Source organism: Pan paniscus, chromosome 9 (genome assembly GCF_029289425.2).
Source record: "Pan paniscus chromosome 9, NHGRI_mPanPan1-v2.0_pri, whole genome shotgun sequence".
In the NCBI taxonomy this organism is placed as follows: Eukaryota; Metazoa; Chordata; class Mammalia; order Primates; family Hominidae; genus Pan; species Pan paniscus.
In genome coordinates, this window is record NC_073258.2 from 22,725,319 (window position 1) to 22,742,500 (window position 17,182).

General features: G+C 36.5%; 1 protein-coding gene across 2 annotated transcripts in view; it reads left to right on the forward strand.

The window, feature by feature from the left end:
* PRMT3 (protein arginine methyltransferase 3) overlaps nucleotides 1-17,182 on the forward strand; it is a 128,083-nt gene that overhangs the window by 36,336 nt on the left and 74,565 nt on the right. For both annotated transcript variants that reach the window (XM_057299124.2, XM_063608135.1), the window contains one exon: nucleotides 5,896-5,995. In XM_057299124.2, the coding sequence (XP_057155107.2) occupies nucleotides 5,896-5,995 (100 nt within the window). The remainder of the gene's footprint in view (nucleotides 1-5,895; nucleotides 5,996-17,182) is intronic.

A 17,182-nucleotide genomic window follows, 5' to 3' on the forward strand; every position in this document is an offset into this window, starting at 1 on the left:
ACCATAAAGGAGATCCTAGCCAATGCACTAATATGATAAAAAGAGAAGTATAAGAATTGGATATGAAAAAACAAAACTTTTTATGTTTATGTGTGTTTATGAATACATACATTAGAAAGAAGCTATAAACAAATTACAGTAAAAGTATCAAGATGCTGAATACGTAATTAATCAGAGTTTATTATTATTTTTTGTTTGTTTGTTTTTTTGAGACAGGGTCTTAGTTTGTCATCCAGGCTGGAGTGCAGTGGCAAGGTCATGTCTCACTGCAGCCTTGACCTCCCAGGCCCAAGTGATCCTCCTCCCTTGCTTCTCGAGTAGCCGGGACCACAGGCGCACGCCACCGTGCCTGGCTAGTTTGTTTATTTTTTGTAGAGACAAGTTCTTCCTATGTTGCCTAGGCTGGTCTTGAACTCCCAGGCTCAAGCAATCCTCCTGTCTTGGCCTCTCAAGATGCTGGTATTATAAGCATGAACCACCACTCCTGGCCTATTGTTAATATTTTTAACCTCCTCCCAGACAATGCAAGGACATTAAGTCATTTTAAATGGAAAATTCACCCTGGGGATGAACATCCCCCAATAAATGTTGGCTGTGACTCATGGGTCAGCTGTTTTAATTTCTTCCTCCCCACTACCTTCTGACCTTGATCATTATCTCCTTGCCATATATTTCTCAGGTATCTTTTGTTTTATTGTTTTCTGCAATCACTTATGCAAAGAATAAGTCTCCAAAAACCCTTAATGACCACCAGAATTTGAACTTCGTAGAACCCTCATCTAATTTCTCTTTTTTACATCATTTTTCAAAAACCATTGAGTCCTTCTCAGTGAGCTGGTTATTTTTTCCCTTGTCCTTTCTTTCCTCTCTTTGATTTTCCTTTTCCTTTCTATGTTAAAAACATCATGTGGGCCCCGTGCTTGTTAACTGAGCCAGTCAGTCAGATAGTGCCTCCTGAATATTCTCTTAGCCTCCTAACGGTAAGATTACATAAAGTACTCGAGAATGGGGAGTTGCTAATTTCTACATACATTGTCACCTGTGTCCATAGCATTAAATTCTATTGTTATCATAAAGCCTATCTAAGTTCACTTGCACTCCTAGCATGCCTACTCCTTCAGAAGGACTGTTTGCTTTATATGTGGGGAAGAGAGTATGGCAGTTACCCCTCTTGGGGTAGGTATGCTGCAATCCTACTTTTACTCACTGTAGCAGATTAGTTGTCATACCACCTGGAAGAATCTCTTTACAGCCACTTGGGGATCAATCAAGCCAGTAATCCCTTCTACTCAGTAGTATGTAAAGTAAGTGATGTGTTTCCCTGATTGTTAATTCTGAGAATTTATGCCAGTAGTAAATGTTGAGAGTTTATGCCAACAGTGAATCACCAGGCTTTTTTGGTGTTTCTCTGTAAAACAGTTTCTTTTTTTTTTTTACCGAATACTCTCAGAACATAGTAGTCCCTGAAACTTGTCCTCTAACTGTCTGCATTGTCTTTGTGACAACTCATAGTTTTAAGTTCATTACTTTCTTGTTGAATACTTCATTTTTCCAGGTAGACATAAAAGCATAAGAAGTCTTTCAGTGAGGAAAAACTCTCTCTTGCCACCATTTCCTCTTTAAAAAGACTGACATTTATTAGAAACTAGTAACAGCCAGAGAATGGGATTTTTCACTATCTTCCCCTCTGCGTACTATTCCCTATCAGTCCACTAGCAAGTTCTCTAAATCTTGCCATTTCCTACTGAGGTTAGGTAGGCAAACTTCCTAGGATTCAATCCTCTGCCAGTTTTCTTTTTGTAAATTCCTTCCTTTTTCTGACTAAAAAAATTATTTAGCCTTTGTGATTCATGGGTCTGCAAGAGAGTCCTGCACCATCCTGAGCTAACATACTTTCAAGTCAGACACACGTGAACCTAATTACCCAATATTACCAAGAGAGATTACCCAGTTTTAAACTTTATTAATAATTTCAAAGGTACAGGCAATCAGGGGACTCAGAAGAAGTAGGGATCAACCTGGCACATAGAGCAAGGCTTCTTACTGTGTGAATTGATAACCCATCCACCCCATTTGAAGACCTTTTCTACTCTGGGCCAGAGACTGTGTAGCTTATGTAGGGAAGGAAGGACCGAAGCAGCTGCTTTTAATATCCCAAATCTCTTAGTCTGGACTTCCTGATTCCCTGTATTTTAAAAATTATTTGTAAAGCTTGACACTGGGTAAGATCTCTGGTTCATGTGAGTTAGATTTGACACTCTGATCTTATGTATTCTTTCACCCACATGTCCATTCACTTCTCTCATTTCTTCCTTTTTCCCAGACCATCTAGGACCAGTTTTCTTCTTCTTGAACTAATTTTTTAATATTTCCTTCATTGTACATTTATGTCAGTAGCCAAAGAGATTGTTGTTTGTTGGTCTGAAATGTATTTTGCCTATAATTCTGGGAGATATTTTTCTCTACATATAGAATTCTACATTGGCAGTAATATTGTTGTACAGGAGTTGGTAAACCTCAGTCCATGGGCCAGCTACCTGTTTTTGTAAGCAAAGCTGGAACACGGCTGGGCCTTTTTGTTTACATATTGTCTATTGCCTCTTTCACACAGAAATAGCAGTTGAATAGTTGCAACAGAGATCATATGTCCTGCAAGTCTAAAATATTTTTACTTCGGCAGTTTAAGAAAAGGTTTGCCTAGTTCATTGGTGATATTCTACTATCTATGGCTTTCATCGTTGCTATTAAGAAGTCACCTGTCAGAACAATTGTTATTCCTTTGAAGATAATTTGCCTTTGTTGATTTTTTTCTCTCATTTTTTTAAGTATTAAAGATTTTAAAGAATTTATTCTTGAGATTCATTGGATTACTTTTGTCTGTGGCTTAATGCTTTTTATCAGTTCCAAAAAATTCTCTTGATCCCGGGAGTTTGAGGTTACAGTGAGCCATGATCACACAACTGCACCCCAGCCTGAGTGACAGAGTGAGATTCTCTCTTAAAAAAAAAAAAAAAAAAAAAGCTAGGCGCGGTGGCTGACGCCTGTAAACCCAGCACTTTGGGAGGCCGAGGCAGGTGGATCACGAGGTTAGGAGATCGAGACCATCCTGGCTAACACGATGAAACCCCATCTCTACTGAAAATACAAAAAATTAGCCGGGTGTGGTGGCGGGCGCCTGTAGTCCCAGCTACTCGGGAGGCTGAGGCAGGAGAATGGCGTAAACCTGGGAGGTGGAGCTTACAGTGAGCCGAGATCGCGCCACTGCACTCCAGCCTGGACAACAAAGCGAGACTCCATCTCAAAAAAAAAAAAAAATTGATATGGGAGTGCAAATGATCAAGAATAGCCAGAAGGATTTTTAAAAAGAATAAACTTTAAGGAGGTACACTATCAAATTTCTTGGCTGAATTTAAAGCTATAGTAATCAAGAAAGTGTTGTATTGGCATAAGGATACACATCTAAATTTGGGGGCAGAATTGAAAGTCCGGAAATAAATCCACACATACATGGTTGTTTTTGACAAAGATATCAAAGTAATTCCATAAGTTAGTGATAGTTTTCCCAACAACATTGAAACTGTCACTGTTGACAGTCTGTCCAACAAAGTTTTTTCAACACTGTATCAGTAGTTATTGATATGGGGGAAAAATGAACAAGATACATATGGGAAAATTAAATGAAAACTGAAAACATTTTAGGAGAAAACATAGGTGAAGTATTTGGTGTAGGCAAAGATTCCTTAGATATGTCACCAAAAGCATGAACCATAAAAGAAAAAAATGATAAGTTGTTCTTTATCAAAGTTAAAAACTTTAGCTGTTCAAAACATACCATTGAAAAAATTAAGAACCAAGCCACAGTATGGCAGAATTACTCACTGTACATAAATCTGACAGAATTTATGTCCAGAATATGTAAAGAACTCTTAGAATTCAGTAATAAGAATACAACTGGGCTAAGTGTGGTGGCTCATGCCTGTAATCCCAGCACTTTGGGAGGCTGAGGTAGGTGGATTGTTTGAGCCCAGGAGTTTGAGACCAGCCACAACATAGAGAAGCCCCATCTCTACAAAGAACACAAATATTAGCCAGGCATGGTGTCACGCACCTGTAGTCCCAGCTACTCAGGAGTCTGAGGTGAGAGGATCACTTGAGCTTGAGAGAGGTTGAGGCTACAGTGAGCTGTGATTGCACCACTGCATTCTAACCTGGGCAACAGAGTGAGACCCTGTCTTTAAAAAAAAAAAAAAAAGAAAGAATACAACTGACCTGATGTTTTAAATGGGCAAAAGATTCGAACAAAAGAAGACATGGGAATATGGCAAGCAAGCCTAGAAAAAATGCTTGATCATTAGGAAAAGGCAGTTTATAACCACAATGAATTCTTTCTACACAGTGAAAATTTCGAAGATCAGCAATAGTGAGTATTAACAAGGATGTGAAGCAACAGGAATGCACATGTATTACTGCTGGAAATGTCAAATTGTTTATATGCTTTGTAAAACAAGTTGGCAGTTTATTTAAAAAGTTAGATATACACTACCATTTGATGGAGCAATTCTGCTTATACACAGATGTTTATACCAGCTTTATTCATTATGGTCCAAATCTAGAAGCAATCCAGAATTACATACACAGGTGAATGTATAAACAAAATTGTGATTTATCCATGTGGTGGAATACTACTCAGCAGTAGCAAGGAACAAACTAACTACTGATATACACAAAAGCATACATGAAACTAAAAAAGTATCATGCTTATCGGAGGAAGCCAGGCACAAAAAGAATCAGCACGATTCTGTTAGTATGAAACTCTGTCTGTAAAATGCAACTCTAATATATAATGAAAGAAAGAAAATCAGTGGTTGCTTGTGGATGGGGAGATTTTCTGGGAATGGGCACTAATCTTTGGGGGAAGAGGAAATGTTCTATATATTGATTGTGGTGGTCAACAAAGTATCTGTTTTTCAGAATTTAACAAAACTACCCTAAAATGAATGCACTGAATTGTTTGTAAATAATACCCAATGAAGTTAAGGGGTACAATTTCTTCTTTGATGCAGGAAAAAAATCCTCTATAGTTACAATGTACATTCTGAGAATTGAGAATTTATTAATCAGATGTAAACTTAACCAGCAGCTTACATTCACCTTTGTGAAAATAACTGTTGTTTCATATTACAAAAGAAGGGGAAATATTGCTAATCTTATGATCAAGTGTATAAGAACATCTAATGAATGCCACTGGTCAAGGTTAATTTTTGATAGTGATAAGATTTCACGTTTTAACACTTAATGTTTTGTTGTTGATGATAGTGTCATTGTTTATAGATACATGTATAGCTTTCACAAGTATTTGATCCTCTTAATAGCCTGTGAAGTAAATAGGGTTGGTATTATTCTCTTTTACACAGGAGTAGCACAGGCTCAACGAAATTACTTAAAAATTTGGTGAAGATCACATAGCTGACAAATGCTAGAGAATCCGGGGGTTAAATTAGGGGCTTGGGGCTTCAAATTCTCTCACCCCTATGACAGACACAACACTTCCCTTTAAACCATACTTTTATATGTCTTATATGTCTGTCTTCACCACTGTGTTGTTTGTTTTAAAGACATGTAACTTCATTGACATGTTATTCTTGATAAAATTTGGATTTCTTTTCAAACTCAGATTTTAAATATTGGTTCACTGTATTGCCATATTAACCACAAACATCTTTGGGCGTGCATGGAGTAACCATAAAATAATTACAATGTCCAAAGAACAACTAAGTTTGATTGAAATACTTTTTTGTCCCACAAAACAATACGAGTTGTTGGCAAAAAATTATGTAATTTAACTAGCTTTCAGAATCTGTTTAACCTACTAATCTAATTCATTATAATTTTCAGACTAAATAAACTTGAAGATACTATTACACTAATTAAAGGAAAGATTGAAGAAGTTCATCTTCCTGTAGAAAAAGTAGATGTTATCATATCTGAGTGGATGGTGAGTGTTTACAGAAAAAACTACTTTCACTGGTAAAATGAAAAAACTTTTTTAAAGTAATGAATAAGATAATAGTTTTCATGAATTTAATTATATTTGATACATGGCAGAATGGTGACATTATTTTTTAAATAGCTACATTAGATACTATAATGTGTAATTTAAAAAAATAGCTACAGTCTTCTTACTGTAGTTTATTCTGAAATGGCCCTTATTTATTGGCTATTCATAATCTTTAAAAGGTGATAAATTATCTTTTTTATCTTAAAAATCCTGATAAATTATTTTTCTGCTTTCTAAGTTTTAGATACCTAAGTGTTTGCCTGAAAGCCTCCAGGGACTAATAAGAAATCATTAGGACTGTTTCATCAAAATTAACATGATATTGCCACCATTATCATACTGAATGTCCTATCTTTCTAATCTGTTGGGCCATGTAATCAATGTCCATTATCATATAAAATAGAATTTATTGCTGTTACTGAAATATTAAAAGGAAGGTATGTTACATAGCTTTATAATTTGCTGTTGAAATCTTGAGTCAAGACAGAATGTTTATTTTTAAATATATGGAAATAAAATTAATGGAGGCTGGGTATGGTGGCTCACACCTGTAATCCCAGCACTTTGGGAGGCTGAGGCAGGTGGATCACCTGAGGTCAGGAGTTTGAGACCAGCCTGGCCAACATGATGAAACCCCATCTCTACTAAAAATACAAAGATTAGCCGGGCGTGGTGGCAGGCACCTGTAATCCCAGCCACTTGGGAGGCTGAGGCAGGAGAGTGGCTTGAACCCAGGAGGTTGGAGGTTGCAGTGAGCCAGGATCACGCCACTGCACCCCAACCTGGGTGACAGAGCGAGACTCCACCTCGAAAAAAAAAAATGTATTTGACAGCTGATTTGACTTACTGATATGTCAATTTGACAGAAATAAACTGGATAGTGTTTCTAATAAAGATTTTTAAATTATTTTGAAATAATTTTTTTCCTTAAAGTTCTATTTGGTAGATATATTTTCATAAAATTTATCAAAAAATTTTGAAAACAATGAGTTTTGCTTTATAATTTTTTATAAATTTTGAATAAACATAGTTATAATCCTAGTGAAATAGATGTTTCAAGGAACTTTTGGAATATTCAGATTTAATGTAGTAGTGTAGGGAGTTCCAGTCTAGAGCTGATGACAGTCACAGTTGTTGACAGTTACTATTTTGTATGTGAAACAGTATGTTGATTTTTTTTTAATGCTAAGATTGGCCTTAAACAACCTTTAGTCACAATATCAGTATTCTCACACCAAAGAATTTGTATCAGCACTCTGATTTCTCATGAATTGAAAGAGTAGATGTGAATTAAAAATGTAATATTTCTTTAAAGACTATGAAAAGATGCTTCTGAGAAAGCACATTTGAGGCATATACTTGACAATTTTAAATAGTTTATGCTGTATATTTTACTCTTCTTAGAAAATGCATCTTTTAAATTACTCCAAAATAGACTTTATAGGCAAACCAAAAGAAAGACTTGTCCAAACTTCCTGTTAACTCAGTTGAACATTATTATATATCTGATTACAATAACTAATGGGATAGTTCTTGCTCTGCCTAGCAGAATTATACTGCTGGATATTGATGTTCTAGGATTTTTCACTTCCAAATCTGAAAGATGATCTAGAATTATTAATAGGCAATTGATATCTTAGAGCCAGCTGGTTTAATAACTGCAGTTAGCTGGATTGAAGGAATTCATGAGATTGTCTTTATGATGTGAACTTTATTGAAAGTTGTACTGGAATCCATTTTGTACCCTTCTGCTTTCTTCTGTACCAAGGAGGGCTAACCCTGCAGGCTGCCTTTACCAGGCTCCAATGATGGCTAACTTCTGCTGAGTTTGGGGAACCCAATGGGAAACACTAGAAACACTAAATCTCCCAAGATTTAAGAAAGGGAGAAGCCAGGGCATTTCTTCCCTTCTTACTTTATCTCTAGTGTGTTGCTGGCAAAAGCTGTTTCTTTTGTGGTTCCACTTCCCACTGAACAGGCATGCTGAAATTCCAGCATCCACTGTGCAACCCCAGCCCTGGGTTCTTGTAGCAGTAGCCTAGGAATGCTAGTTACTTGTGGGCATTGTCAAGTCTGGTTGTCTCACTCTCTTGATGACTGCTCATATCTTTTATCCTCTGTATAAGTGACTTTTGACATTAAATTTCCTCTATTTTAAATAGCTTTTGTGGTTTCTCTTTTCCTAGTTTGTGCTTGTAACTCAGCAGTCCCTAGACTTCTTGGCACCAGGGTCCAGTTTCATGGAAGACAGTTTTCCCATGGATTGGGGGATGGGGATGGGATGGTTTCAGGATAAAACTGTTCCACCTCACATCATTAGATTCTCATCAGGAGCATACAGTCTAGATCCTTCACTTGGGCAGTTCACAATAGGGTTCACGCTCCTGTGAGAATCTAATGCCACTGCTGTTCTGACAGGAGGCGGAGCTCAGGTGGTAATGCTGGCCTGCCACTCGCCTCTTGCTGTGTAGTCCAGTTCCTAACAGGCCACGGACCAGTACCCATCCCTGGCTTGGGGGCTGGGGACTTGCTCTAACTGAAATAAAGAACACCTTTCACTTCAGAGCGTTGGTCAGGTAAGACCTCTCTCTTCATCAGGAAGGCAGTCACTGGAGTCACTGGAGCCTGAGATGAAAGGAGCCAGTTGTTTGGAAGCCAAGGTTCTTCGAAACCAGTAATGAAAAACAAATCAGTGTATTCAGGAAGGGATAACTAAGAACTTTTCTTCTTCCTCACCACAAAGGTGTTACTTAAGCATTTGTATTATCTCACTGTCTGCCTTTCCTTGTTTTAAGTGAGTTGAAGTCTAGCAACTGTTTTAAGTGCTCTAGGTGGGGCATTGGACACTAAACTTACGGCAGTTATTCTATGGCAGTCAGCTCTGGATGGCCTTATTTCTCTGGTGAAATTTGCATTTAAGGCTTAAGAAGGCTTGTGCTAAATTATTTTCAATCATCTTTGTGGATTGGAAATATCATTTATGGTATCTTCTAAATCCTAGAAGTCCCTAACTTTATTTGGTACTTTCATTAGGATTTTTGATTTGAGAAGCTGGAAAATGACAATTACATAATTAAACAAAGGGCAGGTATGCTTTCTAAACTTTATCCTCCATGTTTCAGGTGCATTGGCTGAAACAGTAGGCAAATGGTAAACAACTATTTTAAATCTGTAGCCACATTTTCATGAACCAGCATTTTAAACTTAAATTGCACAGACTCCTGTCTTTATTTATTTTATTTTTTACATACAACATAATAAGGATGCAAAAATCTAGAATGAACCATAGTTAAGCATTTTTTTTCTCTTTTTACAAGTATTTTCAACAAGGAAAGACAAAAATGGAATATACCCTCCAGAATTGGGCACAGATGTTTAATGGATGTGTAATCCGGTATAGCAGTGTAGAAATCATATAGCAGAGATGTACATGTTTTCTTCTACTGTGGTCCACTAACTATTCCATGGCTTAATCTAAATATGTTTCTAGTCTGCACCTGTTCATGAATTTTTGTCTTTATTTTGGAAGATTTTTCTAGATAAGAATGTAATTTTAAAAGCTAAATTATTGCTGTTAGCATGTTATTTAATAAACAATCACTTGGCTTGCATTAACAAATTTCCAGTTCTAGGCTTGCCTTTAATTTTATATTTTCATTTTTGTTTTTATTTAAGAGAAGTTTTCTTTTTATTTTATATATTTAAGGTGTACAACATGATGTTTTGATTTACACAGTGAGATTATTACTGCTGTCAAATTAACATGTCTGTCATCTCACATACTTACCTGTCTTTCTGTATGTAATAAGAGCACCTAAAATCTATTCTCTTAGGAAATTTTTCATATACAATACAATATTACTAACTATAGTCATCATGCTCTACATTTTCATTTTTATCAGATGGAATTTCTGTTTGACAAAATTGTTTCAGTTAAATGTAAACAGTTTAATCCCTGGAAGATGTTAATACCTATGTCTTTGTGTATGTGTCCTCATTTTTTACATTTTAGTCTACCAATAGAAGTTCTTGTTTTGAGAGCTGTTCTTTATTGCTTCTTATTTCTGCCTACTTAATAAAACTGTTGAAAATAAGCATCCCTAATTCCGACTCAGTAAGCCAAATTGACTCATTTGGTGTTTCTATATTTCCTCTATGTTTTCAGCATAACTTTGCAAACACATAGACTAAGTCCACGAGGCTTAGCATTAGTAAACGATGACGGAATGTGAATTGTAAAATTGTAAGAGGACATTCCCAGACAGAAATTCGCTGGCCTCAGACATTTATAATTTTATGTACAATACATGAAGGCATGGAGATACAGTATATGACAGGGTTAAGAATGTTGCTCCAGAGGCAAACTATTCTTGGGCATGTTACCATTCTTGGGCATGTTACCTCTCTGTGCCTCAGTTTCCTTCTCTATAAAATGAAAATAACAGTATTACCTACTTCATAAGGTTTTTTTGTGAGGATTAAATGAGTTAATACATGCAAATTTCTTAGAACAATTTCTGGCACATAAGATCTCAATAACTTAGGTATTCAGTTTTGAAAGTTATACAAACTTTTAAGTACTCTGTAACTCATGAGCGAGCTACTACACTAGCTAATTCAATAAATAACAGTTGAAAATAATCATATACATGAAATAAAGAATATTAATTCTTGGAGGAAGAACATTCTTAGGGCTTCTCCCTTGCTTAAAGCCCTTTGTAAAAGCGGAAGACTTTCTCTTTCCATGTCTAGCATTTACTAATTGACTGTCTGTGGTTGGTATACAGAAGTATGAAAGTAAGCTGATGGATGTGAGTTATTGGGATTTGGGGTATTCTTGGTATTTTTCTTAATGTTAGTTGAATCAAAATGTACTTTATGTATATTTCAAGCATAATTCTCAGTTTGCTGCCTTGGAAACAATTTTTAGGCAGTGCTGACAATGCCTAATAATTTTAGATAAAATATAAAATTCCCATTCCGCAGTACTGTTTTCTAGTACTGTTAAGTATTAACAGGGAGATATTTATAGTACTTGAACAGTGAAAGAAAAGTTGTGGTTCATATTTTTTCATAGATATGCTAACATCTGAATCAAGAATAAAATGAAAGCAAAGAGAATAGAAATGTAATAGGTCCCTTGTGTATAATTATTTTGGTCTTATAATCTATACTTTTGTTCTTGTCTGTGCTCTTAACCTAGCCTTTCTTTTATTCAATCTTCAATAAGTGACAAAGTATTCTAATCATGAATATTAAAAGGTTAAGTTATTCAGGAACATGAATCAACTGCCCTTACAAACATTTTTCAGGTAATCCCTCAGAGAACACAAAATATTTGTTAATTTTTATTTTAAACTCTAAAATTGTATAACAACTTAAAAATATTTTATCAGTAATACTGTTTACTTCTACCTGGGAGTAAAAGTAAACCCTTCAAATTTACAGCTTACATTTGTAGGCACATAAGCATTTATTATAAATACAAATTGTCTCCTATAAACTGTATATTGTGTATATATGCCACATTTTTTTTTGTCCATTCAACTCTTAATAGACACTTAGGTTGATTCTGTATCTTGGCATTTGTGAATAGTGCTGTTATAAATGTGGGAGTACAGACACTTCTTTGACATACTGTTTTCCTTTCTTTTGAATATGTATACCCGGTAGTGTGATTGTTGGATCATATAATAGTTCTATTTTTAGTTTTTTGGGGAACCTCTATACTCTTTTTCATAATGGCTGTACTAATTTATATTCTTACCAACAGTGTATAAGAATTCTCCTTCTCTGCATCCTTGCATCCTTATTTTGTCTTTTTGATAACAGCTGTTCTAACTGGCATGAAATAATATCACATTATAATTTGTTTGCATTTTCCTGATGGTTAGTAATGTTGAGCATTTTTTAATATACCTGCTGGCCTTTTATATGTCTTCTTTTGAGAGATGTCTATTCAGTTTATTTGCCCATTTTTGATCAGATTATTTGGGTTTTTGCTGTTGAGTTCTTTATATATTCTGGATATTAATCTCTTACTGGATAAATAATTTGCAAATATTTTCTCCCATTCTGCAGATTATCTCTTTACTCTGTTTTCTTTGCTGTGCAGAAACTTTATTTACTTTTTTAGTGGCTTTTTTTTTTTCTTTCAGATCTGGGAATACATATACAGGTTTGTTATTTAGGTAATAACTTGTGCCATGGGGGTTTGTTGTACAAATTATTTCATCACCTAGGTACTAAGCCTAGTACCCAATCGTTGTTTTTTTTTTTACTCATCTCCCTTCTCCCAACCTCTACCCTCAAGTAGGCCCCAGTGTCTGTTGTTCCCTTCTTGTATTTGTGAGTTCTCATCATTTAGCTCCCACTTATAAGTGAGAACATGTGGTATTTGGTTTTCTGTTCCTGTATTAGTTTGCTAAAGATAATGGCCTCCAGCTCCATCCGTGTTCCCACAAAAGACATGATCTCATTCTTTTTTATGGCTGCATAGTATTCTATGGCGTATCTGTGACACCATTTTCTTTATCCACTCTGTCACTGATGGATGTTTAGGTTGATTCTAATTCCGTATCTTTGTTATTGTGAATAATGCTGCAATGAACATTCATGTGCATCTTGCTCTTTATGGTAGAATGATTTTCATTTCTCTGGGTATATACCCAGTAATGGAATTGTTGGGTCAAATGGTAGTTCTGTTTTGTTTTGTTTTTGTTTTTTTTAAGATAGGGTCTCACTCTGTCTCCCAGGCTGGAGTGCAGTGGTGCAGTCTTGTCTCACTGCAACCTCCACCCCCCAGGTTCAAGCAATTCTCCAACCTCGGCCTCCAGAGTAGCTGGAACTACAGACATGCACCGCCGTGCTGGCTAATTTTTGTATTTTTGGTAGAGATGAGGTTTCACCATGTTGGCCAGGCTGGTCTTGAACTGCTGACTTGAAGTGATCTGCCCACCTCGGCTTCCCAAAGTGCTGGGATTATAGGCGTGCACCACCACACCCGGCCTGGTAGTTCTGTTTTTAGCTCTTTGAGGAATCACCATACTGCTTTCCACAATGTTTGACCTAATTTACACTCAGACAGTGTTTAAGTGTTCCCTTTTCGCCTCAATCTTGCCAGCACCGTTATTTTTTCACTTTTTAATAATAGCCATTCTGACTGGTGTGAGATGGTATCTCATTGTGATTTTGATGTTCATTTCTCTAATGATCAGTGATATTGAGCTTTTCTTCATATGCTTGTTGGCCACATGCATGTCCTCTTTAGAAAAGTGTCTCTTCATGTCCTTTGCCCACCTTTTAATGGGGTTGTTTGCTTTTTGTATAAATTTGTTTAAATTCCTTATAGATGCTGGTTATTAGACCTTTGTCAGATGCATAGTTTGCAAATATTTTCTTGCATTCTAAGGGTTGTCTGTTTACTCTGTTGATGGTTTCTTTTGCTGTGCAGAAGCTCTTTAGTTTAATTAAACCCTATTTGTCAGTTTTTGCTTTTGTTGCAATTGCTTTTGGCATCTTTGTCATGAAATCTTTGCCTGTTCCTGTGTCCAGGATGGTATTGCCTAGGGTGTCTTTCGGGGTTTTTGTAGTTTTGGGTTTTACATTTAAGTCTTTAGCCCATCTTGAGTTGAAAGGAAGGGGTCTAATTTCAGTCTTCTGCATATAGCTAGGCAGTTATCCCAGCACCATTTAGTGAATAGGGAGTCCTTTCCTCATTGCTTGTTTTTGTCAGCTTTGTTGAAGATTAGATTGTGATCTTCAATCCGATTGAAGGTTGTGGGTGTGTGGCTTTATTTCTGGGTCCGCTGTTCTGTTCCATTGGTCTATGTGTCTGTTTCTGTACCAGTACTGTGCTGTTTTTATTACTGTAGCCCTGTGGTATAGTTTGAAGTTGGGAAATGTGAAACCTCCAGTTTTGTTCTATTTGCTTAGGATTGCCTTGGTTATTTGGACTGTTTTTTGGTTCCATATGAATTTTAAAATAGTTTTTCCTAGTTCTGTGAAGAATGTCATTGGTAGTTTGATAGGAATAACATTGAATCTATACGTTGCTTTGGGCAGTGTGACCATTTCAATGATATTGATCCTTCTACTCATCTGCATGGGATTTTTTTGTAAAAGCTATTTAATTTGGTATAATCCCATTTGTCTGTTTTTGCTTTTGTTGTTTGTGCTTTTGAGATCATCTCCACAAAATCTTTTCCCAGACCAGTGTCCTGAAGCGTTTCCCCTATGTTTTCTTCTATTAGTTTAATAATTTAAAGTCTTACATTTAAATATTTAATCCATTTTTAGTTGATTTTTTTTAATTCATTTATTTTCTGTCGCCCAGGCTGGAGTGCAGTGGCACCATCTCAGCTCACCGCAACCTCTGCCTCCTGGGCTCAAGCAATCCTTCCACCCCAGTCTCCTGAGGAGCTGGGACTACAGGTGTGCACCACTATACCCAGCTAATTTTTGTGTTTTCAGTAGAGATGGGGTTTTGCCATATTGCCCAGGATGGTCTTGAACTCCTGGGCTTAAGCCAGCCACCCACGTCAGCCTCCCAAAGTACTAGGATTACCACGCTTAGACCATTTTTAGTTGATTTTTGTATGTGGTAGGAGATAGGGATCTAGTTTGGTTTTTTTTGTTTTGTTTTTTGTTTTTTGTTTTTTTTGCATATGGATATCCATTTTTCTCAATAATTGAAGAGACTGTCCCTTCTCCAATAAATGTTTTTGGTGCCTTTGCCAAAAATCGGTTGGCTGTAAATGTATGGATTTATTTCTGGGTTCTCTATTCAGTTATTTTGGTCTATGTGTCTGCTTTTATGCCAATATCATGCTGTTTTGGTTACTATAGCTTGTTGACATCAGGAATTGTGATGCCTCCAGCTTTGCTGTTTTTGCTCAGGATCACTTTGGCTATTCAGGATCTTTTGTGGTTTCATGCAAGTTTTAGGGTGGTTTATTTCTACAAAGAATGTCATTGGTATTTTGTTACACTGAATCTGTAAATCACTTTGGCCAGTATAGTTATTTCAACAGTATTAATTCTTCCAATTCATAAGCATGGGATCACTTTCCATTTTTGGTGTGTTCCCTTCAATTTCTTTCATCAGTATTTTGTAGTTTTCATTGTAGAGATCTTTCAACTCTTTGTTTAAAGTTATTCCTAAGTATTTTATTTTACTGTAGTTATATAAATGGGATTGCTTTCTTGATTTCTTTATTACTTCCCCTGGGTATAGAAATGCTACTGATTTTTGTATATTGATTTTGTATCATTCAGCTTTATTGAATGTGTTTGTCAGTTCTAAGAGGTTTTTAGATTTTCTGTATAAGATCATGTCGTCTTCAAACAGGAACAGTTTGTCTCCCTTCTTTCCAATTTGCATGTCCTTTATTTCTTTCTCTTGCCTGATTGCTCTGGCTAGTATTATGTTGAATAAAAGTGGTGAAAGTGGACATCCTCGTCTTATTCCATATCTAAGAGGAAATGGTTTGAACTTGTCCCCATTCAGTATGTTGTTGGTTGTGGGTTTGTCATTGATGGCCTTTATTGTGTTAGGTACGTTCCTTCTATGCCTAACTTGTTGAGAGTATTTATCATGAAGGGATGTTGAGTTTTATCAGATGCTTCTCTGTGTCTTTTGAGATGATCATATGGCTTTTGTCCTTCATTTTGTTGAAGTATCATGTTTATTGACTTGTGTACATTTTGTCATCCTTGCATATCTGGGATGAATCCCACTTGATCATGGCAAGTGATCTTCTGATGTGCCACAAGATTTAGTTTGCTTGTATTTTGTTAATGACTTTTACATCTGTGTTCATCTGGGATATTGGCCTGCAGTTTTGTGTTTTTTTTTTTATAGTGTCTTTAACTGATTTTGTTATCTATATAATGCTAACCTCATAGAATGAGTTTGGAAGAAATCCCCCCTGTTGATTTTCTGGAAGAGTTTGAGAGTAATCGGTGTTAGTTCTTTAAGTGTTTGGTACAATTTAGCAGTGAAAGCATCGGGTCCTGAATTTTTCTTTGATAGACTTTTTATTACAGATTCAATCTAGTTACTTGTGTTCTGTTCAGATTTTCTATTCCTGGTTCATTCTTGGTAGGTTGTATGTGTCCAGGAATGTATCCATTTCCTCTAGGTTTTCCAATTTGTTAGTATATAGTTGTTCATCATAGTCTCTAATAAACATTTATAATTCTGTGGTATCTATTTTAATGTCTCTTTGTTTCTGATTTTATTTATTTTGGTGTTTTCTCTTTTTTTTTCTTGGTTAGTCTAGCTAATGGTGTGTCAATTTTGCTTATCTTTTTTAAAAACCAAGTTTTCTTATTGATCTTTTGTATTTTTTAAGTCTCAATTTTGTTCATTTCTGCTCTGACCTTTGTTATTTCTTTCCTTCTACTTTGCTTTTCTAGTTTTTTGAGATGCATCATTAGGTTTTGTGTTTGAAATCATTCAACTTTTTTGATGTAGACATCTGGTGGAGCAGTTGCCTTTTCCAGACTTCCTAGTGTTGCAAAGGGAAAGATTAGTGTTCCAGTTGGGAATGGTGTGGTGAGTATGTTTCCAGATAGGTGCAGTGGTATAGTCTCTTCGTAGCTTCTTGACCTGTGTTCAACATCAGCAATAATATGAGTGACTCAGTGGTATAGGCTGTAGAAGTTTGTGGCAGTGGTGGCAGCAGCATAGTTTTTTTTTTTTTTTTTTTTTTTTTTTTTGAGACGGAGTCTCGCTCTGTCGCCCAGCCTGGAGTGCAGTGGTGCGATCTCGGCTCACTGCAAGCTCCGCCTCCCTGGTTCACGCCATTCTCCTGCCTCAGTCTCCCGAGTAGCTGGGACTACAAGCACTCGCCACCATGCCCGGCCAATTTTTTGCATTTTTAGTAGAGACAGGGTTTCACCATGTTAGCCAGGATGGTCTCGAGCTCCTGACCTCGTGATCCGCCCGCCTCGGCCTCCCAAAGTGCTGGGATTACAGGCGTGAGCCACTGCGCCCGGCCGGCAGCAGCATAGTTTTTAAGGTACTCAGTTGCAACAGTTTGGGAGATCCTCATGTTTTCATTTTTCCTACAATAGGAAGACTTAGCTGACCCTGCTGTTAGGTCTGACATGGTCTACAAG